The 22,657-nt window shown below is 39.8% G+C and overlaps 1 protein-coding gene and 1 long non-coding RNA gene across 15 annotated transcripts; one reads left to right on the forward strand and one right to left on the reverse strand.

The window, feature by feature from the left end:
• Nucleotides 1–396: 396 nt before the first annotated feature.
• On the reverse strand, nt 397–20,907 carry ZBTB38 (zinc finger and BTB domain containing 38). 14 transcript variants are annotated; one of them, XM_075201623.1, is made up of 4 exons: nt 20,248–20,601; nt 19,370–19,657; nt 15,567–15,825; nt 397–6,177 (listed from the first exon to the last, which is right to left on the reverse strand). In XM_075201623.1, exon 4 carries the CDS (start codon nt 6,155–6,157, stop codon nt 2,405–2,407), a length of 3,753 nt encoding a protein of 1,250 aa, XP_075057724.1. In that variant the 5' UTR covers nt 6,158–6,177; nt 15,567–15,825; nt 19,370–19,657; nt 20,248–20,601; the 3' UTR covers nt 397–2,404. The 14 variants fall into 14 exon arrangements, with proteins under 14 accessions (XP_075057724.1, XP_075057720.1, XP_075057727.1 ...); XM_075201619.1 differs by having other exon boundaries at nt 20,116–20,601; XM_075201626.1 differs by lacking the exons at nt 19,370–19,657; nt 20,248–20,601 and adding an exon at nt 20,621–20,907.
• Nucleotides 9,448–18,741, forward strand: LOC142143639 (uncharacterized). The gene is made up of 3 exons (XR_012689558.1): nt 9,448–9,522; nt 11,874–11,950; nt 18,654–18,741. It is a non-coding gene; the product is annotated as an uncharacterized LOC142143639 (long non-coding RNA).
• Nucleotides 20,908–22,657: the final 1,750 nt, after the last annotated feature.

Here is a 22,657-nt window from a genome sequence, read left to right on the forward strand (position 1 = left end):
ATTATTAATAAACCCAAGTTATTTGACCAATCCTTGTCCCTCTCATTGAAGTATTTATCTCCTGACCACCGGATGTCCGAATAAAAAAGAACCTGACTCGTGTCTAGAGGACAATGTAAGGGAAAGAAATCCCATCAGACTCGGCCACCACACAAGTTTATCATTGCACCTTCGATTTGTATTTTCCCTATTTCTGTACATCATAGTACAGCAGAGAACCTAGAGGTAAACTTGACACTTGGATTCAATGCTTCATTCTAATTTTCAAACACACCCCCCACAAACACAACAAAAACCGAAGAACCAATTACTACATATATAACTACAGGTATGTGTGTGTAGGTGCACTATAAACTTCTGTATTATTGGCAAACAAGGATTTTCTGTGACACTACATAATTTTAATCCAATACCCTTTGCAATTTATTTTTCAGAAACATTTCTCCTTTTAATATATATATATATATATATATATATATATATATATATATATATATATATATACACATATGTATATATACACATACATAAATATAAAAGACCTAACATAATCTTCCAGCAAACCCTTTGTCAGGCTTAACAATTCCAAGAAGACATTAAATATCAATGTTTTAAGATATCCTACAAACATTTCTCACAATTGTCTTTTTTCTGTGACAAGTGGAACTAAACATCAAAACAAAATGCAGAAACATTTTAACAAAATAATAACAGACCAATCAAAAACATTTTATATTATAAATATAGACGTCTATACTTTTTACTGCCACCACTAACCTCCTTTGTAATGATCAGTAAAGCACTTTTAAACATATTATCTCCATAGTGGTTCATAGTTTTTGGAAATTACCGGTTCCTTGGTCATAACCGATTTCCGTTTACCTCATCTCATTGTATTCTTAAATGGAAAACTAAGAAACAAACTAACTAACAAAAAAAAAAAAAAAGTAAATAGTAAACACGAATGTTGGCTCGTGACTTATAAAAAAATAAAAAAAGAATATAAAATAAAAAATTAGCTAACAAAATCTCCAAAGTTTTTTTGTTTGTTTAAGAAATAGGTCCCCTGAATGTGATACCGTGCTAATTTATCAAATTAATCTATTTAACTAAAAATGTTGACAGTACTGGAAAGATATGTTGGCTAATATTTAAAGCGTTTTTTCGTAATGCTTGAAAAATAGGCCTACATACCCAGATGAACATACCCAGATACCCACCCTTAGGCTAGTGACATAAGCATCAAGTTTGACACTCTCACATGCTATTTGCCCACACATAGGGCACAGTGTGGACACATGGGAGATCCTGGCACACCAGCGCAGGGAAGTTCTATGAGCGCTGCCAGCAGGTTTTATACAGCTTGTCAGTGCACACTGCTGCCTATGTGAATAAGAGCGCACAAATGCTGAATTTGATAGATGCCGAAAGTGCCTTGTGTCACTAGCCTAAAAGCATATTCGACTTCTATAATATTTTAAAAGTTGATGAAATCTAAGGGAGAAAACCATAGGTATACATGAATTTTTGAACTAGTGTACTAAAACACACAACAAATATCCTTTGGTTGCATAGTTAAAATGATCTTCCATACTTTCTGGTTCTTTTAGGTACAGTCCAATTCCTAAAGGATTCTTAAACATTATTAACAGCCAATACAACACTGTACATCCTCTTAATGCAGAATCTCAGTTTAAAGAAACAATGACAAATAGTTATCTCGTGTATTCACTATATAACATGTTATGTGTGGTTCATATGTAGAAGAAACACATTTTTCTTTTGTCCTGGTTGCAATGAGGTGTTTCCTAAATAACACACTAAATACAATATAAATTATGCTGTACAGTTGATACTAAAAGTATAATATAGAATATTTAAAGAAGCAGTCCACACAGTTTCATCCCATTGACAATAGCGTTACAATATCAGAATCTGGACGGTCATTAGGAACTGTGAAATCATTATTGAAAAGTGCTACAAGATTATTTGTTGTTAAAATTATTTTTCTTCCACTATATACTGAAAACAAGGTAAAACCCTCACTTGGATTTAGTATGGCAGGAAGGATTTTCCGAAGACTTCTACGGCTCCCCCAATATGTATAAGCAGAAAGAGAAAATGGTGACTGCTGCTTTAACAAACTTATATTGTACTATAAACTGCACAGAATGTGTTACCTGTCTAATTTGCTCTCAAGAACATGTTATATGCTGATAATTTCTACACAGGACTGGTCCAAGGATGTACAGTTCAAGGTAAGTAACACTTATTAACACTTTTATTAACCTTGTCTCTGTTGAACCGTTGTTGCTGCTTTGGGACCTGCAATTGTCTACAAGCAGCAAAGGGGTTAACAAAAATAGTTTGCAATGCTTGCTTTAATATGTTCCATCATAATCTTCTATGGGACAAAGGGGGTCTCAAAATTTGTCATTGTCTTTAATTCAGTGAAAGTCTTAGTGCTCTCTTTCAAGGAAGAGTGATCAGAGTTCAAACTTTCCTCCAAATTATACTGCCTCGTTTTCCAGTACTTCCAGCCTTTCGGAGCCTCCATAAGGACACTGCTGTGTAACCCAGCTGGAAGTGGCGGTGGAGTCATGAAACGACTTTCAGTTTCGCCGATTTCATTTACATTCTCTACAAGACTTGCAGCATTAGCATTCTGGGGGATTACCTCTGTAACACTGCTGTTAAAAGACAACAATGGAGCCTCGCAGTCATCAAAGGCAGGAGGAAGGCTTTCAGGCACGTTCATGGAACTCCTTTCTCCAGCTATATTGGACTCTTTGCAATTGGTACTAGCAACATCACCCCAGCCTCCTACGTCCACTGCAGATGGTGGGAAGTCTTTATGTTCCTTATGCTTTAGACCCCTGAGATAGTGTTTTTTTTGGTGCATCCCGAAGGCGGCAGCTGTCTTGCAGATTTTTGAGCACTGAACACAAACGAACCCTTTTACACTTCGTTCCGCTAAATGTTTTTGCTCGTGGTTCTTTTTTGTACAAAGGTATAAGAATTGCTGGGAGCAAAACTGGCAGTCGTACGTTTTTTCTCCAGTGTGAATCCTCTCGTGCTTTTTCAGAGTTTCATTTAGCATGAACGACTTGCTGCAGTACTGACACATGAAGTTCCTTACACCCAGGTGGATGCGTTCATGTTTGTTTAAATTCCCAGGGAAAGAGAAGCACTTTCCACATGTCTTGCACGCGTAGGGCTTTTCGCCGGTGTGACAACGCATGTGGACCTTCAATGTTGAAGGATTCCGGAAAGATTTTTGACACAGTTCACAAAAACAAGGCCCGTTGTCCAGGTGCCACTCTGAATTATCCATTTCCTCCTCAGCTGTGTTTTCAGGGCATTCAAAGTCTGCCGTCTCCAAGATGTCCTCTGTGCCATTTTCATTTTCTTCCACTGTCTCCAAAGAAGTGCATTTTGTCTCTACTTCACTGACACTCTCCTCAGTAGGTCTTGGTCTACTGTGCTTTTTCCTTTTCTTCAGTTTTCTGAATTTCTTAAAGTGCTTGGACTTCTTTTTGGGCTTGTAGTTATAATAAGGTCGCCATGGTTTGTCAGACACATCCTGGTCACTGTTATCGTCAAACATCTCTTCCATTTTGACATTTTCTGATTTACGAAGTCGGTGGGAGCTCCTCTCTTTCTTATCATCAGAATCTAGCCATGCTCTCTCTGATCTGGACTCAGAGTGTTTTGGTCTTCCACTTTTCCTGAAAAACAAGGATGAACCAGAGATTTGTCTTTTCACCAAAGCCTCACTTCCAATTTTTACTGTGATCTGGCAAAAAGGGGCAATTCCACTGTTTACTAGAGTTCCAGGTAGGGCTGGTTTGGCTATGTAAGTTTCTGTTTTATTCCCTTCACGGATAACGCTTTTGTTCTTTTTTGATGAGGTGGCAGGAAGAAAGAGGTCCCGCACTTCCTGGCGGGATTCTCCAACGTTGCTCCCTTCAGACTTTTCCTCCACTCTAGCGGCTCTTGCCCCTGCTACCTCAGAGTTATTTTCCTGACAAACATCTTCTCTTTCTGGTGATACAATGGGTCTACTGTGATTCCACCCAATTCCATTTGTTGTTGTAGTTCCTGTCACAGCATTCCCATGCATTATCACAGAAGATACCCTGCTGCTGTGCATAATTACTGAGGGTGGCGAAATGGTAGTGTTGATAACAGAAGAAATATTCTGGTTTTCACTACATAAAGCACTCACTGCACTATCACAATCTTTTGATGTGGAGTCTAAAACTTGCAAAGGAGAATTACATTTCCCAGCAGGCAAAACACTTGTTTCTTTCTCGGACTGTAAAATATGAAACGGCCAAGTGTCCTGGTTTGTGGTTGAGCTCGCCACACTTTGTGATGGTGGATCCAACGTACAAGAAAAGTTCTCCTGGCTTTCCAAGGCAAAAGGCTGGGAGCTGAGTGTATTGTGAACAATGGTGCCTGCATTAAAAGAACTGTTACCTTGGAAATGTATTCCGGGGAGCTCTGTGGAATCATTCCTAGCACTCTTCAATGGTGCTCTTTTACATTTCATGGGCAGAAGTCTATAGAGCTTGTAGGGATAGATACTAGACTTGAGGCCTCTATTGTTTGCTTTATTGCCCACTCCCAGTCTCGGGTCAATTCCATGGGAAGATTTCTGATGATTTTTGAGGATGTAATAAGTCATGAATGTTTCTAGACAGAATATACACTGATATCGCCGGTCTCCTGTGTGCCAAATTTCATGTTTGGTTCTATATTCTGCCAAAGCGAAAACTTTGTTACAATAATGGCAAGGATATGATTTTCTCCAAGAATGAACATTTGAATGACGCCGAAGACTTGACAGAGTTACATAATTCCTCTTGCACACAATGCAGACATAGAATATTTTACCATCCACTATCTTCACAAAATGGTCCGTTCCAGGCGAGGTGCCATGTGAATGAGAACTCTGGTCAGACCCTGGATCTGCTGAGGTATCTTGTGAAAGGCTGTTGGGCAACCTCACATCTTTTTCTGTGTGCACCACTTTGAAACAAATCTGTTCGTGCCGCTGTAGGCGTTTAAAGTGCGCAAATCCTTTATTGCAGTTCTTGCAGTTAAATGTCTCTTGGAGCCTTTTAGGAAGTGGATACCGACCAGTATCATAGAACGGTTGTGGGACAGACGGGTTGCTTGGAGGAAGTTGCATTAAGAGGTTTTCATCTTCCCTTTGGCTGTAGAAATTAGAAGGGTTGGCAGTTTGCTCGGCTGAGCAGCTGACATTGTCTGTTGAAGTACAGCTTTGGATTATAGTCTGTGGGATAAAACACTGAGTTTCAAGTACAGGCATGGTGCTAGCTGATGTTGCTTCTTGGATGGTAGGAACTGTACAAGGCATTGTGCTTTCCTTTTCACTTGCATGGTTAAGTCTACTCCCATGGTCAAACACAGAGTCTCTTTTGTACTGTGCATCCCCAGAAGACACTGCATAAGAGTGCTCAGCCAGGGTGTTCACTGGCTCTCCATCACTACAGACACCATTCTCACAGTTACTCCCATCATGCACCTCTTCAGTCGGGCCTGTGCTCTTCTTAAAATTTGCTCTCAAATCGAGAGGAGAAAAACCATTGGCTTCAGTTTCCAGAATAGAAAATGCATTGGTTATTCTTGGTCCACTAGCAACTGCGGGGTCATCTCCCTTTTTGTCTAGAGTCTCTGATTTCAAACCATTCTGTTCTCGATAAAATGAAGCTGTCAACTTTTCCTCATTTTCTGCAGAACATGCAACAGCAGAAGATTTCTTCGACGTTTTGATGTTTTCCAAAAAGGATATTCCTAGTTTCCTACCAGCATCTGCAAGATCAGTAAGTGTCTCCTTTTTCTTCACGGCAATCTTAGAGCTGTAAATGAAATTTAGTATCTCTGTAAATGTGTCTGCTTTGAAATCTGTGAGCTCCAAGACATGTCCTTGGATTAAGATACTCTGGCTCCGGAACTGGTTCCTAAAATACAGACTGGAGGCTGCCAGTATGTTTCTGTGGGCCTTGAATTTGGTGTCTTCAACCACGATGGTGACATCACATAAGAACCCTTGCATACGCTGCTCATTTAGGCTGCAAAGAAGGCTCTCACCATGAAGACAGTCTGTTACGTCTTCTGAAGTGCACATTCTGATCTAGGCATGGGAATCTGCAAAAGAAGAAACAACAAAAAAAACAAAACAAAATTTAGTTTGATTAAACACGGCCATATAGCCCTGCATGCATGTCACCCTGGTCATATAAAACATTTCAGAAATTGTTCTGTCTATGTCTAAGCCATATGAAACACGGAAAACTTCTCCCATTTAAAGAATACACTCATTTGCAAAGTAAAAAAATTGAAGTCAGATAGGAGGATTAGAACTTTAGTGCATTTATATAAGCAAACATAAAGCTGGATCATTAGCAATCTATGCTTTCTATGCTGTCTAGACATAGTAGAAATGTAATACACAAGTCCAGTTGGTAAGACCTCATCTTGAATATGCAGTACAGTTCTGGGCACCACTCTATAAAAAAGATATTTTGGAACTAGAAAGGGTTCAGAGAAGGGCGACAAAATTGATAAAGGGTATGAAGTCATTAAGTTATGAGGAAAGGTTAGCCAGTTTAGGCATGTTTACATTAGAGAAGAGGCATCTAAGGGGATATGATTACTATATACAAATACATTAAGGTTCAATACAGAGAACTTTCATGGGAACTTTTTACCCCAAGGATCATACACAGGACACGCGGTCACCCCCTAAGGTTAGAGGAGAGGAAATTTCACAACCAGCAAAGGAAGGGGTTCTTTACAGTAAGGGCAGTCAAGATAAAATATATAATATATATAAAATTAATTGGTCTGTTTGTTTGTTTGTCTGTCAGATTATGCATTAGGACACCCCTGCACCGATTGGGATGAAACCAACGCAAGGTGGTCCAGTTGGATCCTGGACAGGTTTTGGGGGAGTTAGGGTCCTGGTCGGACCTCCCGTTGCTGTACGTTGGGCAGAACTTTGACCCATGGAGCCTGTTCTGAGCCTTACACTGGATGAATTTGGTCAAAAACTTCACAGAGTGGTAACATTGGATCCCAGAAGACATACAAGGGGGATTAGACCCTGGTCGGACCTCCCGTTGGTGTATGCTGGGAAGAACATTGACCTGGGGAGCCTGTTCTGGGCCCTCCACTGGATGGATTTGGATAACTTAATAACCTGAATAATTAAACCCGGGCAATACCAGTACTTCAGCTAGTATATGATATGATAAAATAATTGAACAGCATAATCATGAGTAAAAATATGTATTTAATACTTTTTTTTAACATTAAATAAATAAAGATGCTTTTATTGCATTCTGTACATACAATGCTTTTTTATAGTCTATGTGAATGACACGGGTGACACCAAGCGTACTTACACGAAGCCCCAATGGGAGCCCTTATTGTCTCCATGCACAGATATTTGCACTATGACATCCACTGACACAGCTACCAGCTATCCCTCATTTCTGAAGCAGACTACGACTTTGAAGACGAGTCACTGAAAGTTTTCAACCAAAACAATGGAGGTCAAATACGAAGCCATCCCGCAATGCATTAGATGGTGTAGTGATTTCACAAGTCAGCATTTGCAAGGACATGCGACTGGATACATGCACATGTATCTGAGAGATAAGATGGATGCTGTAACAAATGCACCTGCTGATAGGCCTAACAGGCCGAGTAGATAGGCTTCCTTTGTAGCTGTGGACAAGGCATAAAATATTCCTAAAGGTGGCACAGGATCTGCAGAAATAAGATTTCACTATCAACTAAAATATTTAAATGATCATGAAGGGATGGTGACAGCACTTATATGAGGGCACTCCTGACATCTTTGTCTGAAACGAATACCTCCTGGAGGGGCCAGAAATCAGTACTAAGTCCTGTGATACAAGCAACCACGTGAAAGCTGCAAATGAAAGACTAGGGACGTATCTATGCACATAGTAACCAATGGATTGAAAAAAAGCAGCCCTGATCCACTTAAGCTGGGTACACACTGATGCAATTATCGTGCAGATCACACAGTTTACGACTGATTGGTCATTAACATACCAAAACACACAGCATATGTTGATTTGATTTTTATAAACTACCTAAAAATCACTATCAATAATGGAGCAATGTTGGGCAAACGTGGAAGTGTGTACGCATTCACGGTCGTCTGTCCAACACTTCTGCCTATCGTTCCCCTAACATTATGTTTACATATTGTAGCAGTGTAGACAGATATCTGTGTGTGCGTGTGATCTTTTCAGCAGATGGTTATGAGAGAAGATCACAGATCTGAAGGTAAATCATGTAGGTGTCTGCACATAAATCAAATGCTCTTAGGGTGAAATCATTAGAGACCTTGCATCTGAAGTATGATTGCATAGGTGTGTACCCAGCTTCACCGTTAGGAGTTAACTAAAACATGAGTGAGAGCCAAACGTACAGTATTTTGAGGAAATAAAAATATAAAGGTCAAACTAAAGATTGATGTGGGCCAAATGTGTTTATATGAGCTTTGTGGAGTTGTTTTCAGCTGTGAAAGACATGCGCTTTAGGGTCCTATAGTGTCCTATCTGGTACTATGACGAATTTACAAGCCTGACAGATACTTTTTGGAGCTAGCAGAGTAATTCATCCATAAAGACACATACATCAGGCAAAAAAAGAGTGATACCTTGGAAAAGAAAGAGGGTAAGAATTCCAAATTGGACTAAAAGAAGGCTTATCAGTAGCAACATCAAGGATTTGGCTGGTTAACCATAACCCAACATATCTTGATTTCCACATTTTCTGCCAGTTATGCTGTGAAGTTTGCATTCACACTGAGGCCTATCTATGAATCATAGCACCCATGCTAAGTTCTACATGCAGTCTAAGAGACACAGTGCAATGTTGGTCTATGCCACACGTAAATCAGCACTTGTTATATCAGTACCACTCTTTACTAGGCAGGCAAAGAAAACACTGCTACAAAAACTATAATAATTTAAGACACATTTAACACCTTAGATGGGCCCCTACATTTCCCATACACATTCACACTTACTTTTTTACTTCTCACTGCAGTATAAAATATTCTGGACCCTGAGATGCTGCTATGACCACATCATAAATCATTACTGGTCACTAACTACACGGACATCAATTGCAATAGCTCTAACAAAGACGATTGTGCAATCAACTGATGCAAAAAAACATACTTTAAAAGTAGAACTGCTTATTGCATTAACTTTACACAAGTTATTAGCCACAATCACCCAGATGTATTATTGGACAAGGCCATGTTCCTGTAAAGAGACTACTTACCTCCGTGCAGTCGGTGATGTTTACAAGCTGCAAGCAGCATTTCAGCTCGGTGTTATGTTTGTCACCAGCAGGTGGCGCCCGAGTACTTGCAGTAGGAGCTGTATGTCAGCCGGGTGGCCCCTCCTTATATCGCAATGACCTAATGCTGCTGACATGCGTGACGTCAGTGTTGTGGACCCGGTGACGTGTTATGTAGCCCAAATATGACTAAGCGAACAGTTATACCGCAAATACAGCAGTCATTCTTCAGGAAACTAATAGCAGTTTGTAGCAGAAGTAGAAACCTAGCAGTCAATGCATGCATAGGAGGTGCCAGGGTAGCTGTGACTTGTAGTTCCTCAACAGCTGGAGAGACTGGGATTGCCTAGTTATAACTAATGCAATTTTTAATATATTACTTCCCACTAGTAAATAGGCCGCATATAGCGCTTGTCTGCTCCTGCCTGATGGCTATACAGATAGATACAGAACTCACATACAGTTATATTACATTCTGCATCGTCTGATGCTCGCTATATACCCCCTTCCCTCTGCACTTAAACCCTCAAAAGCTAAGGGTGTTAAGATACAATACTAATATCCCACAGTCACCCAAGAAATAGGCCTGGAAGAGTAAAGCTATGATTTTGGCATCTGCCCAAATGACTGAGATCAGCTCTGCAGAATATGACTGATCCACTTCCTGTGTTCTCAGAACACACTGACTGCTCTGTTTGTCATTTACTTATTTTTAGCCTGGTTGTTATGTTCTATGGGGAGCAGATATTTTCATTTATATATGAAATCATATGTTTTTGTGAAAGGAAGGGATACAATCATTAATAGAGGGGTATGTTCCTATGTATAGGTTATTACATACTGACTGTTTCAGCCAGGCCCGGCGCTCCCATTAGGCAACGTTAGGCAGTTGCCTAGGGCGCCGGGCTCTGGTGGGCGCCACAGAAGTAAAATGCAGATAGTATTATACTTTAATACTGTGCGGCGACCGCTGAGCATACCTTCCACGGCCGCCGCACAGCTATGAATCACCACCGCCGCCCTCCCCTCCAACAGCTGATGGGGCGCACCGTCCCTACCCCTCCTCCACTCCCCCTCCCCTCACTGAGTGTCGGGCGTGACATCATCACGGGGGGGGGGGGGCGGATTTTGAAATTGTGCCTGGGGGGGGCGGATTTTGAAATCGTGCCTAGGGAGCCGAGGACCCTGGCACCGGCCCTGGTTTCAGCACCTTTTTTCCACCCAAGTCCACCACGTCTCTCTTTATTTTCGTCTCTCTTCAGTGTAATGATAAACTTCTCCAATACCTCCCAAAATGTCTTATCTGTTCCATAAATGATGTGAATTTTTATGAAAAATAGGAATTTGGAAAACTGCAGTAGTGTTAATGATATTTCCCCATGCTGTAGGATATTGTTACACTGGTGATTCTTCAGCTGTGGTTTTCCACAGCGGAAAAGTGTTGTGTTTATTTTTACGAGTGATTTATTGGGTGCATTTGCTACAGATAGTTTCCACTGCTGAATATTGTTATACTAAATATTAGCATTTGTCTGGTGATTTAAAGGGTTGGTCTGCAGAGAAAGAAAACAGGTACAAATCATTGCTTAACAGCAGTGAATACACCCTGAGTGCTGGGCCATGGTCAGGTATCAATGATTTCAATAGAGCTGCAGTTTCCAGAAGAAAGAGAATCAGGATTCGGGAGGATGGCTTAGTCTGCCGGGAGCCCAGGAGGGCTCAGAGAAATTACCTCATAAATATGTGACACTTAGCTTTTTTTGGCAATGAACATGTGCCACTATATCCCTTAATTGGAAATAAACATGTATTGTACGTAGTTATTTAAGTACTTGATTTTAATAGATTTTTAACTTTGTACAGCATAGAAAATAATGTGATTCTGTGAATTATAATCAGAACAATAAACCATGTAACAGTGTAATGAGCAATATTAAAAATAAAAAAGGCAAAGAAAACTTTCGGATCCCAGGAATCTGAAGTGTTTATGTTAAGTCTGTGTGAACACTAGTGAAGGGATCCTTTATATCTTACAATTATACCGGTCCCAGTGGCGAAACTACCATTGGTGCAGCAGATGGGATGCACTGGGGCCCATGGAGATAATGGGGCCCGCTCCACGGGAAACTAGAAAGCTGTGGGCTCCGCAACCCTCCTCCCGCTTCCCTGCACCGGGGCTCTCTAGTTCCGCCTCTGACCTCCCCTAACATGCCCCCTCCTTAACCGCCATCATTTAAATACTATATGATAATAGAACATTCTGAGGTATTAGGCTTCTATTAATGGCATAATAGGTCTGCATATCTATCAGGCAAATGTCAGACGCATATATTTAAATATTCCTATACCTTGACTTAGTTTAATTTAGGGATGGGCAGCTATGAGAATTGTTTTATGAGAAGATCTTATTGTTCCAGAATGAGTAATGTATAAGAACGGGTCTTCCATGTGTGTATGTTTGCATATATAAATACATATGTATACTTGTCTTGCAGGAGCTGCTTCCTGGAATATTCTTTGTCTGAACATGACCTGTTTTCCATAACTCTAAAATAAGATGTCAACCAGCAAAGTGAGTACCTTGTTTGTGTTTAAAAACAAGTGAATAGAGGATATGGCCCTGGATGCTTCACATAGTGAATTAGAATTATAGAAAATTGACGTCTGTTGGTCCATATAGTCTGGACAATTTACTTAATAATGGCTTATTCGGGACTAGACCTATGTTAAATTTAAACTGGGATGTTTAAATTACAAATACTGTTGTATTTCCCCCACTACATGTCCTGGCAGTTTGTATCTACTGTTCTCTCAGTAAAATCATTGTTTGTAGTTTTTGTCTTGAGCTTCTGCCACCACTAAGGTTCATTTACTAACCGCAGAGTATGCAGAAGTACAGCGCATTTAAATATGTTTACCTAACGCGTATGTAGGTGAACTACATATGTGTTAGGTAAACATGTTTCCCAAATTGGGAAATGCCTCTGGGAACCCGCTGTGTATGAGAATTTGCAGGATTATGGGACCGAATGGAAATACAAAAAGTAAGAACATAATTTCTCCCTACTATGACTTTAGGACCACCCCCTGAATTAGTTATATCTCTTACATTGTTCTCCTAAATACTGCCTGATTTATGCAGTGAGATGATGGCAGTAGGTCTGTAGTAATGTCTTCACATTCGTACATTTGAATGTTTTTACTACATTGGTATTTGGGCTCCTTGTTTGTGATAAAAAAAAGCTACTTCTGTGGATGGCTACAAATCGGTGGCTTTGGTTTCTTGGCATAATTAAATATATTGTCCTGCAAAGCAAAATCATGTTGTTTTGCCAATGTGTAAACACAGGCGTATTCACACAAACTAAGGCGTGTGAAATCACAAAATGACATTTGCGCTGCAGGGCCACAGTTTTGCAGGTTTGGTAATAGCTCCCAGTATCCTCTGCCTCTAAAGACTAAAAGATAGAATTATAATGTACATCAGGCTTTATATAATAACAAAATACAAATGGACAGTGACGTATAACATATAATCATATATTCACTTTCGATCTCTAACTTGAAGTACATTTAAAAGCTAATCTCTGATTATTTGCAATGGACTACTGCACAGTAGTGATTTGCGAGTGTGTGTGCTTGTTTCTTTGTGAATCCGATGGAAGTCTGTCTGTTTTCTTACACCCATAAGTGTCTCCCTTCCCCCCGGAATTCAGCCTATCATGTTCTTACACCTGGAATTTGCAGTCCTACAAAAATAAAAACAGCACCAAATCTTATACAAAATGACTCACTTGCACACAACTAATGACCGAAGCAAATCAAACACAGCAGTCTCCGGGACTTTATCACTGATAACCGATCACAAGAAAAAAACAATAATATATATTTTTTTTAAATATGTGTGTGCCATTAGTATTAGTATTACTTACTGAATGCATTATGCTAGTTATGGGACAGTCACAGGACATTTGCCTATAAGTCAAAGTTGCCAACTTGCTGCCACCACCGTCACCAGCACATATGGTCATTGCCTGACAATAATGTGTGTTTGGTGATAATCTAACCAGGCACAAGACTGCAGTGCATTTGCTCTGCTGATTGTGTTCAAGTACAGACCTGGCATTGAGGGCATGCTGGGCACCTGGCCCTGGCACTTGTTTTATTTTTTTATTAGCACTTAAAATGGGTTTCTCATAGCACTGTTATTAGCTATAAACAACTTGTAGCACTAGATAGAGGGTTCATATGGTTACGAAGGTAAAAGAGGACCCTACTGGCAAAGTTACAATCTTTTAATGGATTGTGCGCAGTACAGGCAGCAGATGTCATGGAGAGAGCAGCACTAGAAGACCCATTAATGGGAATGTTAGTCTTGATGCGTCATTCAGGTTGGATTGTGCTAGCTGAGTCATAGGAAGGCCATTCGTAATAGCAGTATAATAGTCTATGTGGGAAAGTATAAGTGCATGAACAAGGGTTTTGGTTGGGGTTTGTGAGGGATATGGATAAATTCAAGGAACATTTTTAGTTGAAAGTAGAGGACACTTTAGAAACAGAGAATGTGAGGAGTAAAGGATAGGGGCAGTCAGGGATGGTTGGCTGATATTATATATCAGGCAGAGAATGGGCAATACAAAGTGGAATCACTAGTAGTATTGTCTTGGCAGCATTGTATTGTAGACATTGAGCGGACGTCCATGTGACGTAACTGAGAGCAATATGGTCCAGTGTAGATGGTGAATATTATTGTAGCTTGTTGTCTCAAGCATTGACCATCCATCAGTTAACTCATATTTACTTTCTCAGCTTAAGGGCTGAGCCACGTATATATCATTGCTGTCTGTGAGCATAGACGGCAGAGCATAGAGAATAATGGATCTCAGCAGTTTTCTAGAGCAGCATTCTGGTTAAAGGGCAGCTCTAGAAAACACCTATGTGGACACACCTACATAGACGTACATTACCAGACACTAGCTATTTAATTTCACTTTCACTTTGTATCCATTTCAAATATCATCCATAACATCAATACAATTAGCATAATATCTTATGTCACATCCTAATCACATGATAATTGCCATTTTCTTTATCTCTGTATCAGCAGATGAGCGTATCTGTCTTACACTAGCCACACACTTGCAGTCCTATCACTGAACAACCAGATCTGAAGCCCTTTTGGCACACACACACACACACACACACACACACACACATGGAGGGTACATTTTCCACAGGTTGGCTTGTTCTGCCTGCGGGCAGACAACTGTATATCGTCCCTGTACCTCGTATTCCGCAATATTATATATGGGGAAAAATAGATGATTAATGATTAGTCAGGGATAGAGGCTGTTATATTTTGGCCAAGGAGGGACAACTAGTATGACATAATCAGAAACATTACTTCATTAGAGAGACTCTCTCAATCATCAAGAGCCCGCCTATAAATAAGAAGGGTAATGGTGAAACCTTTAAGAAAGAAAACTCTTAGTGGGAATAATCTATGAGAATTAACAATCATTTATACTGGCTAGTCCCTAATAGATAACAGACACCTTGGGGTGTATTTATTAAACTGCAGGTTTGAAAAAGTGGAGATGTTGCCTATAGCAACCAATCAGATTCTAGCTTTTCTAGATTTATAGAATGTACTAAATAAATGATAACTAGAATCTGATTGGTTGTTACATCTCCACTTTTTCAAACCTGCAGTTCAGTACATATACCCCCTTGGAATGTTTCATTTTCAAATTGTAGCAAATGAGCTACAAAGTATCAGATGTACAATTAAAAATTAGAATGATACATATTTCCTCAGAATTAATAAAATAATCAGTAAATCACAGCAACAACGATAAAGATATATTATTTGAATCTGATACTGTTACGCTGACCCAGTTAAATAACAGTCCATCAAATACATAACGAAGAAGACATGGTTTCTTTATCATATTTCCCGGCAAAATAAAAGAGGTATACATTGGAAAATATTAAATCACTATTTTTAGTTATACTTCGCTGGTTTTTTGTTGAACTTTGTGGTAGGAAATCAACAGACATTAATTAAATGTAAATAAAGATGAATATTTTAAGATAATAAACATTATGTGTCCTTCAGTGTGCTGCATAGTGAAACTTCTTTTTTCTTTGTATAGAATTGGTTTCAAATCAAGTTAAGTGGTACTTACTTTTACTTCTTATTAAACATTTTTGGACCCCTGGTGCACCTATATTTGCACAGATACGGCTAGATTTTCACCAGGGTGCATAGGTTTGTGCATCAAAGTGTCATGGTGTTTATTTGTGGAAGAACAGTGGGAAGGAGTTGGGTGGAGTGAAGACATTCCCACCGAAATAAGGAAGAGATGCACCATTTCACTTAGGCCGCTCATAGTGCATAGGAGGGCCTATTTTATGGGGATTTTTCAAGGGGGACTTCCATTTGACCTATGGTGGATACAAAAAATAAGAAAAGAAGATTTTATTTCCCATTTGGACTATGACAGATTACGAACGAACAAAAGAAGATTTTTTTTTTATTTTTTTTAAATATATAGATATATATATATATATATATATATATATATATATATATATATATGAGGCAAACTCTGCTCCTCACCTTTATAAATACACATACAAAACACACAAACAAATTTTGTAAAATATATAATATAGATATATAAGCACGTACACGAGTAACACAATTGCAATACTACGGTCACAGACTATCAATCCATAACCAGTTTTGCCCTTTTCTATCTGCTGGTAAGCTGACTCAACAATAGTTAGTTGATACTTACGTGAAAACTGGAGCCAAACGGCTTAATTATACAGGACAAAATAAAAAACAGTTGAGAACGGAATTATACCGTCCTTATCATTCACTGGCGTAGTGAAGCAAGACCAGGGTCACTCCCTGAAAAAACTGCCATCCTTCCTTCTTTATTTCAAGGAAGACCAAGAATATGGCATAGAATGACCAAGATGCAATGGCCATTGTTCTCAAGTACAAAAGACAGATTATTTTATCACAATGACATGTAATCCAAAACGGCCTGAAATAACGGATAACTTGGCATATATTTACCTGATCCTAGTTTTAGTCACGGGCACCTTTATGTGGCAATAACCAGAGTACGGCGATCTGCCAACATGAAAATCAAACTTATTGGTGGCATGGAACAGGGGAAATTGGTAAAAGACTCTAAGAAGATTTACACAAAAAAATGTAAATAAATATTTGTGAAAAAGGGATTGTGTTCTTTTTGATTGTTTTTTGAGCGGGTACTTGATTCCACATTTGTGTGATAAATGATGCGCGAAGTTTAACTGTTACCAAAAAAGGTACAAGATGATCTTATTCTTATTTTTTCCGTCATTTTAACTAGTAGTTTATATTTGCTGACTGCAGATACAGGATGCATTATACGTAATATGTTATCAGAGGACATTAGGAGAGAAATCATCAAGAGAAAGAGTATAATGTTAACTGAGTCACCATGATCATGTATTGATTCCTGGCAACCATTTTGTAGCAGGTTGCAGGGTGTCTCAAAATGGCGGCAGATGCAGCTTTCTAAGTCACCCTTGATACAAACTGTGAACAGGAAGTAAATAAAAGCCAGTGAGACGCTGCCATTTAATACAACAACTATCAGTCTGCTCTGATCTGATATCCCTGGACAGACAGAGATACGCTATCTTAGACTCAGATTGACCTTGGCGTTTCTGCCTTGAGGGACCATTTATGATTATATCTAATAAACTGAATATTCTGTTTTCGTTCCTTCTCACCTTCCCTTTCCCCCTCCAGCGGATTAGAGCAATTGAGGTTTCCTTTTTTTTCCTCTTGTTTTGTATTTTAGACTTCATTTTGTATGCAAAACAAGCCAGCTAGGCATACAACGCTGAGCGTATCTGATTATACATAGAATGGACTGATGTTTAAAGTTAGCGTTACAAACAGAAATAAGAAAAAGCTTCAAAGTCAAATTATCACTATCAAACAGCTCTGTGATTATTCTCCTCTGGGAGTGTAAGGGTTCACTTCACCAAGTTTATTACTGGTGCATGCAGTTGCAGGATCGTTTTCAATTTAAATGTCATTACCAGGAATGTGGAGAGGGATAAGAGAAAGTCCATCCAATAAAAACAATAAAAAAAACCAAAAAAAAAAACCTGCGTAAACTAATAAGTGCCTGGCAACCATTTTGCAGCAGGTATGGTGACTCAAAATGGCCACAGCTGCAAGTGTCTTCTTTGCCCATGGAACACAACACGAACAGGAAGCGACTGAAACCAGCGAGCATACAACCCAGCAGCCTAACAGTTAGTCACACATGTCCTGCAGTTTAAGGCAACAGGATAGGAATATTTATTTATGTTAAAAGTTTAAAGGTTATCATCAATCAACTCGTAACCGCTGTTTTTAACACTTCTATATATCTATTTACATGCATCTGAGGCAAAAAAAAATGAAAAGATATTAAGACAGAAGAAAATGGATAGTTAGAGGGCTTTTGTTATCTGCAACACAGTTCATTGAAGAACTCCTCCGGTCTAAAGAGTATTAAATGCAGCTTCATATGGATATTTCTCTTATATATACGTTTGTATTAGGAATAATGTAAAACAATCTGCGACAGATTTAAGTATGCACATCACGCAGCTTTGTCTGCACACACAGATGAAATCAATAAATCATTTCCCAGAAGAGAAAAACAAAAATAAAGGAATAACTGCACTCTGTGGAAAGCATTTGCTACTTGCCTGGTGGAAAATTTTCTAGAAATAACATTTTCTTCCCCCAGTGTTAAAACCATTTAGCGAAAAAATTTCCCGTTGCCACAGAAACAAGGCGAAGGCCCAGTCTAGAGAGATCATCACCAACGCAGAGTCCCATTCTTAAAGGAGCTTTGCTGCAAACACGCACAGAGCAAGACAAGGAATGCATACGAAAAAAAAAAAAAGAAAAACACCCTGTTCTGTACGGATTTGGATTCATGACATCAAATCATCCTGCGTCAGGATAGATGTTAACCCTTCAACCACCAAAGCGGCCCATGCAGGCCTCAAATGTTAGTCAGCAAATAGGGGCAGTGACATTTATGCAATAACATAGCCAGCAACGACCAAGTACCTCTTTATTTTTTGTCGTTTCAAAAGATCTTTTTGTGTCTTTTCCCAGTGCAACATAAAAATCTCTCTTTTTAACGTTAAGGTGCGCGTTACTTTTGTGATAGCTAAAAACCTTATTCCATTATGTTTTCTAGCGCACACCAATTGGAAGCGGAGCAGAACTCAAGGGGTTACTGTCAAAGAAAGGCCTCACTTCACGTTGTTGAATGTTTTAACAATGGAAGGGAATAGTGAGAATCTGTATGGGTTGCCAGGACAAAAATTCATTCGAATGTCATATATTGATGCCTTAACAAAAAAAAAAAAGCTTTTTTAAATTTTACCAGCTGAATTATTATTATTCGCTTTTTGTTTAGTCTAGCCAGCATGCAATCCCATATTCAGCCTGAGAGCAGTGAACAGTTAACGTGTGCAATAAACCATCCGCCATAGTTTGCAATGCACCTTTCACACAGAAATTAATTTTATACACCTAAGCAAGAGTTGAGGTATGTCCAGGTCATTTGAAAAAAAATAAATGGATGCATTTATTTCATATGTTAAGAACAGGCAGATCGCCTGTCTGCACCCAATACAGGTGAATCATACAGTCAGTTATATCGCCTATTTTGTCATTCCCCACTGCTTCATTTATGTTCAGTTGTGTGTTGTAAAATCCAGAAATCCCACTGTGTATGGTGTTAGCTGTGCATGTTTAGTGTAAATTGTACCTATGTAGTTGGCGCTGAGTACGAACGATAACAACATGCACTTTCAACCTACCTCTGTGAACCATTTAAGAGATTGTTAACACAGAAAATATGTTCAATCTTCCTGCATGTTGCGCAGTTAAGGAAAAATAAAGATAAACCTTTTTTATTCGGTCCTCGCTTCATGGGTCTGAGGAGCTGTCGTTGGTAAAATCAGCTGGGGAGCAGCTGAGACGGCTGACATTCGTGAGAAGTGGATTTTCTGTCAGGGAAGGGGTGGTGGTAGCAACGATGAGCCACCTCCGGGTTTTCCTCATGCTGTGTCCCATAGATCTGCAGCTGTGTGTGAGTACCAGCAGGACTGACCACCGCAAAGGGCCACTTCTCTGTTCCCCTGGAGAACCAACCTTTTCCCTACAACTTCCGCATAGAAGAGCCCGGCTTCAGTGCTACGCAGGAGTTAAAAATAGATTTTTTTTCCATTCCTCCTACCAGCATTGCAAGCATATTAGTTTTCAAGCGCTTTAATTTGATATTCACATTAATTAACAATACAGCATACATTATTTAGCTGGGTAAATACAGGACAGGATTAAAAGCAAGATTAATACTATCACGCTGCCTTTAACAGTCTATGGTTGTTTTTTTTAAGGCTTGTATTTTGCATATGATGATAATGAAAATGCCAGCTGTAAAATGGTGATGCAATGTTTAGACATGGAAGTGAGAGACTAGATGTGCAGCATGTTATGTCAGGCAGAGTATTTACATACTGACAGCAGCATATAATGGATTCAGAGCTCAGCATGCAGAAGACAAGGCATTAATCCTTGCTGCCATTTCAGCCTTGCAAGAGATGTGTTTCTGCAGCATCGCTTACAGACGAGGAAGGATACATCCAGCTCACCTTAAACGCAGTATGTAACTAACGGTGTGGCTGACGGACAAGATATGAAGAGCCTCGGATTAAGGAGCAGAAAGCAAGAATTGCAAAATGAAAAAGGCATTCTAATAATGAAAAAAAAAAAAAAAGAACAACCTTTTCTTAGCCGGCTGTTTCCCAGATATTATATGTCAGGATTCTCAGAGATAGCAGCGTCGCCTTGTATAGCCGTGCGTACAACCATTCCGGGGCTGATGTAGGATGCATACTATGTATGACATCCCTCTTCTGTCTGCAAAATAAAGCCTATTGCTTAAACATGGTCTTCTGCAAAGGGTGATGTTCAGTCTTCAGTCAGGATTCATAACACCGCCCTGCCCGTTCAGAAACATTTGCTCCCTTTTTTGTTTTGTAAGCTGCAGTTTAAGTTTTATTAAAAGCAATATCCTTTTCCACAGTTTGCAAGCCACAAGAGCAGAGATCCAGTCATCTGACCGGCTAATTGTATTTAAGGCAACACCCTACTTACCACAAGCTCGGCAAGTGCTAAATATATCAGCATTACAGCTGCTCAGTCGCACAGGAAAATACGTACTAAAGAATTGTTATTTCCTCTTCAGACAAAATGTAAATCCTACAGAAACTGGATTCTGCTGAGATAAAAAAAATAATCCATTGCAGTTTTCAGTTGCATGATGTGAGTACAGTGGCCCACATAATGTAAACAAGTCATAGCGAAGCACTCACTAAACTGCACGCACCTACAGACTGGTGACTGTGTTAACTGTCTGGCTGCCTGCTCTGCATACTTCACAGCACTCTAACCATGAGATAGTGGCAGTGTAAACAAGCTAGGAGAATGCATTCATTCAGTGCAGCATGCGGAAGTGCTGTTGTCTGATCAGGGTAAAGTACTTTTATGCTTTCATTTTATAGGGGGTGGGTGGTTGCTACCTGGCTGGCATTTCATCGGCCTTGTTGGTAAAAATGGGACTCAAAGCCAGTGACGTCAGTAGGTAAGATTAATAGCAGCGAAAGAAAGGATGCTTTTTTTTTCCAGAAAAGGTGGTTACAGTAGTGTTGGTATGGAGCCATGGGAACATACAGGGGCATAGATTTTAATCGCTGAGCCCCATAGTAAATTTAAGAGGGCTCCGCGTTACATCAGACCCCAAAGAGGGGTTTCACTGCTCAGGTGCCAGTCCCCACACATACCAGCAGAGCAGGGCCGGCATAGAGGTTGGATCCTGATGCCAGGCCTCCCTGATCTCCAGTCCCGTAGCCTTTGCACCCATTACACTGCTTATAGATACACCAGCATTCAAAATATTAAAGAAAGTAAATATAGTACTTTGTAACCAAAACCATTTGCATGTACATAACCTGGAGGCAGCCATCTTGTGGGCTAAAAAAATATTCAGTCAACCAGGTCACTAGGAGATAGTGGCATCACTGAGGCAAAGCGTGTCTCCATTAGGTCATTGGTTCCTAGTGAGCTGTATGCCGCATTCTGATTGGTGTCTTTGGTACTTTCATTCTCTTAAGCACAGATTCAGCCCACGCCATGGCTCTAGCTTACCTACAAAAGCACTCTCACTACATATGTACACCGATCAACCACAACATTAAAACCACTGACAAGTGAAGTGAATAACATTAATTATCTCATTATAATGGCACCTGTCAAGTGGTGGAATTTATTAGGCAGCAAGTAAACAGTCAGTTCTTGAAGTTGATATGTTGGAAGCAGAAAAAATGGGCAAGTGTAAGGATCTGAGCAATTTTAAAGGGTCAAATTGTGATGGCTAGACAACTGGGTCAGAGCATCTCCAAAATAGCAAGTCTAAAGGGGTGTTCCTGGTATGCAGTGGTTAGTACCTACCATAAATGGTCCAGAGACAGAGTCATGGGCGCCTAAGGGTTATTAATGCGTATGGATAAAGAAGGCTAGCCCATCTGGTCCAATCCCACAGCAGAGTCACTGTAGCAAAAATTGCTGAAAAAGTTAATGCTGGCTATGATAGAAAGGTGTCAGAACACACAGTGCATCACAACTTGTTGCGTATGCAGCTGTGTAGCTGCAGACTGGTCATAGTGCCCATGCTGACCCCTGCCCACTGCCAAAAGCACCTACAATGGGCATGTGAGCACCAGAAATGGAGCAATCGAAGAAAGTTTGCTGGTCTGATGAATTACATTATCTTTAGCATTATGTGGACAGCTGGGTGAGTCTGCGTCTTTTACCTAGGGAAGAGATGGCACCAGGAAGGCAAACTGGTAGAGGCAGTGTGGTACTATAGGCAAGGGTCTGCTGGGAAACCCTGGGTTCTGGCATTCATATGGATGTTACTTTGACATGTACCATCTACCTAAACATTGTTGCAGACCAAGTACAACGTTATTCACTATTGGCAATGGCCTCTTTCAGCAGGATAATGAAATGGTATCATCTCCCTCGACAAGCAATCAGCTCGATTCTTTCCTGACATACTCTGACACCCTCTCTTCATTTGATCCCACAAATGAAGAGGAAGTTTTTACTCTCTTCTTATCTTCCTACTCTACC

This window comes from Mixophyes fleayi, chromosome 3 (genome assembly GCF_038048845.1).
Source record: "Mixophyes fleayi isolate aMixFle1 chromosome 3, aMixFle1.hap1, whole genome shotgun sequence".
NCBI lineage: Eukaryota > Metazoa > Chordata > Amphibia > Anura > Limnodynastidae > Mixophyes > Mixophyes fleayi.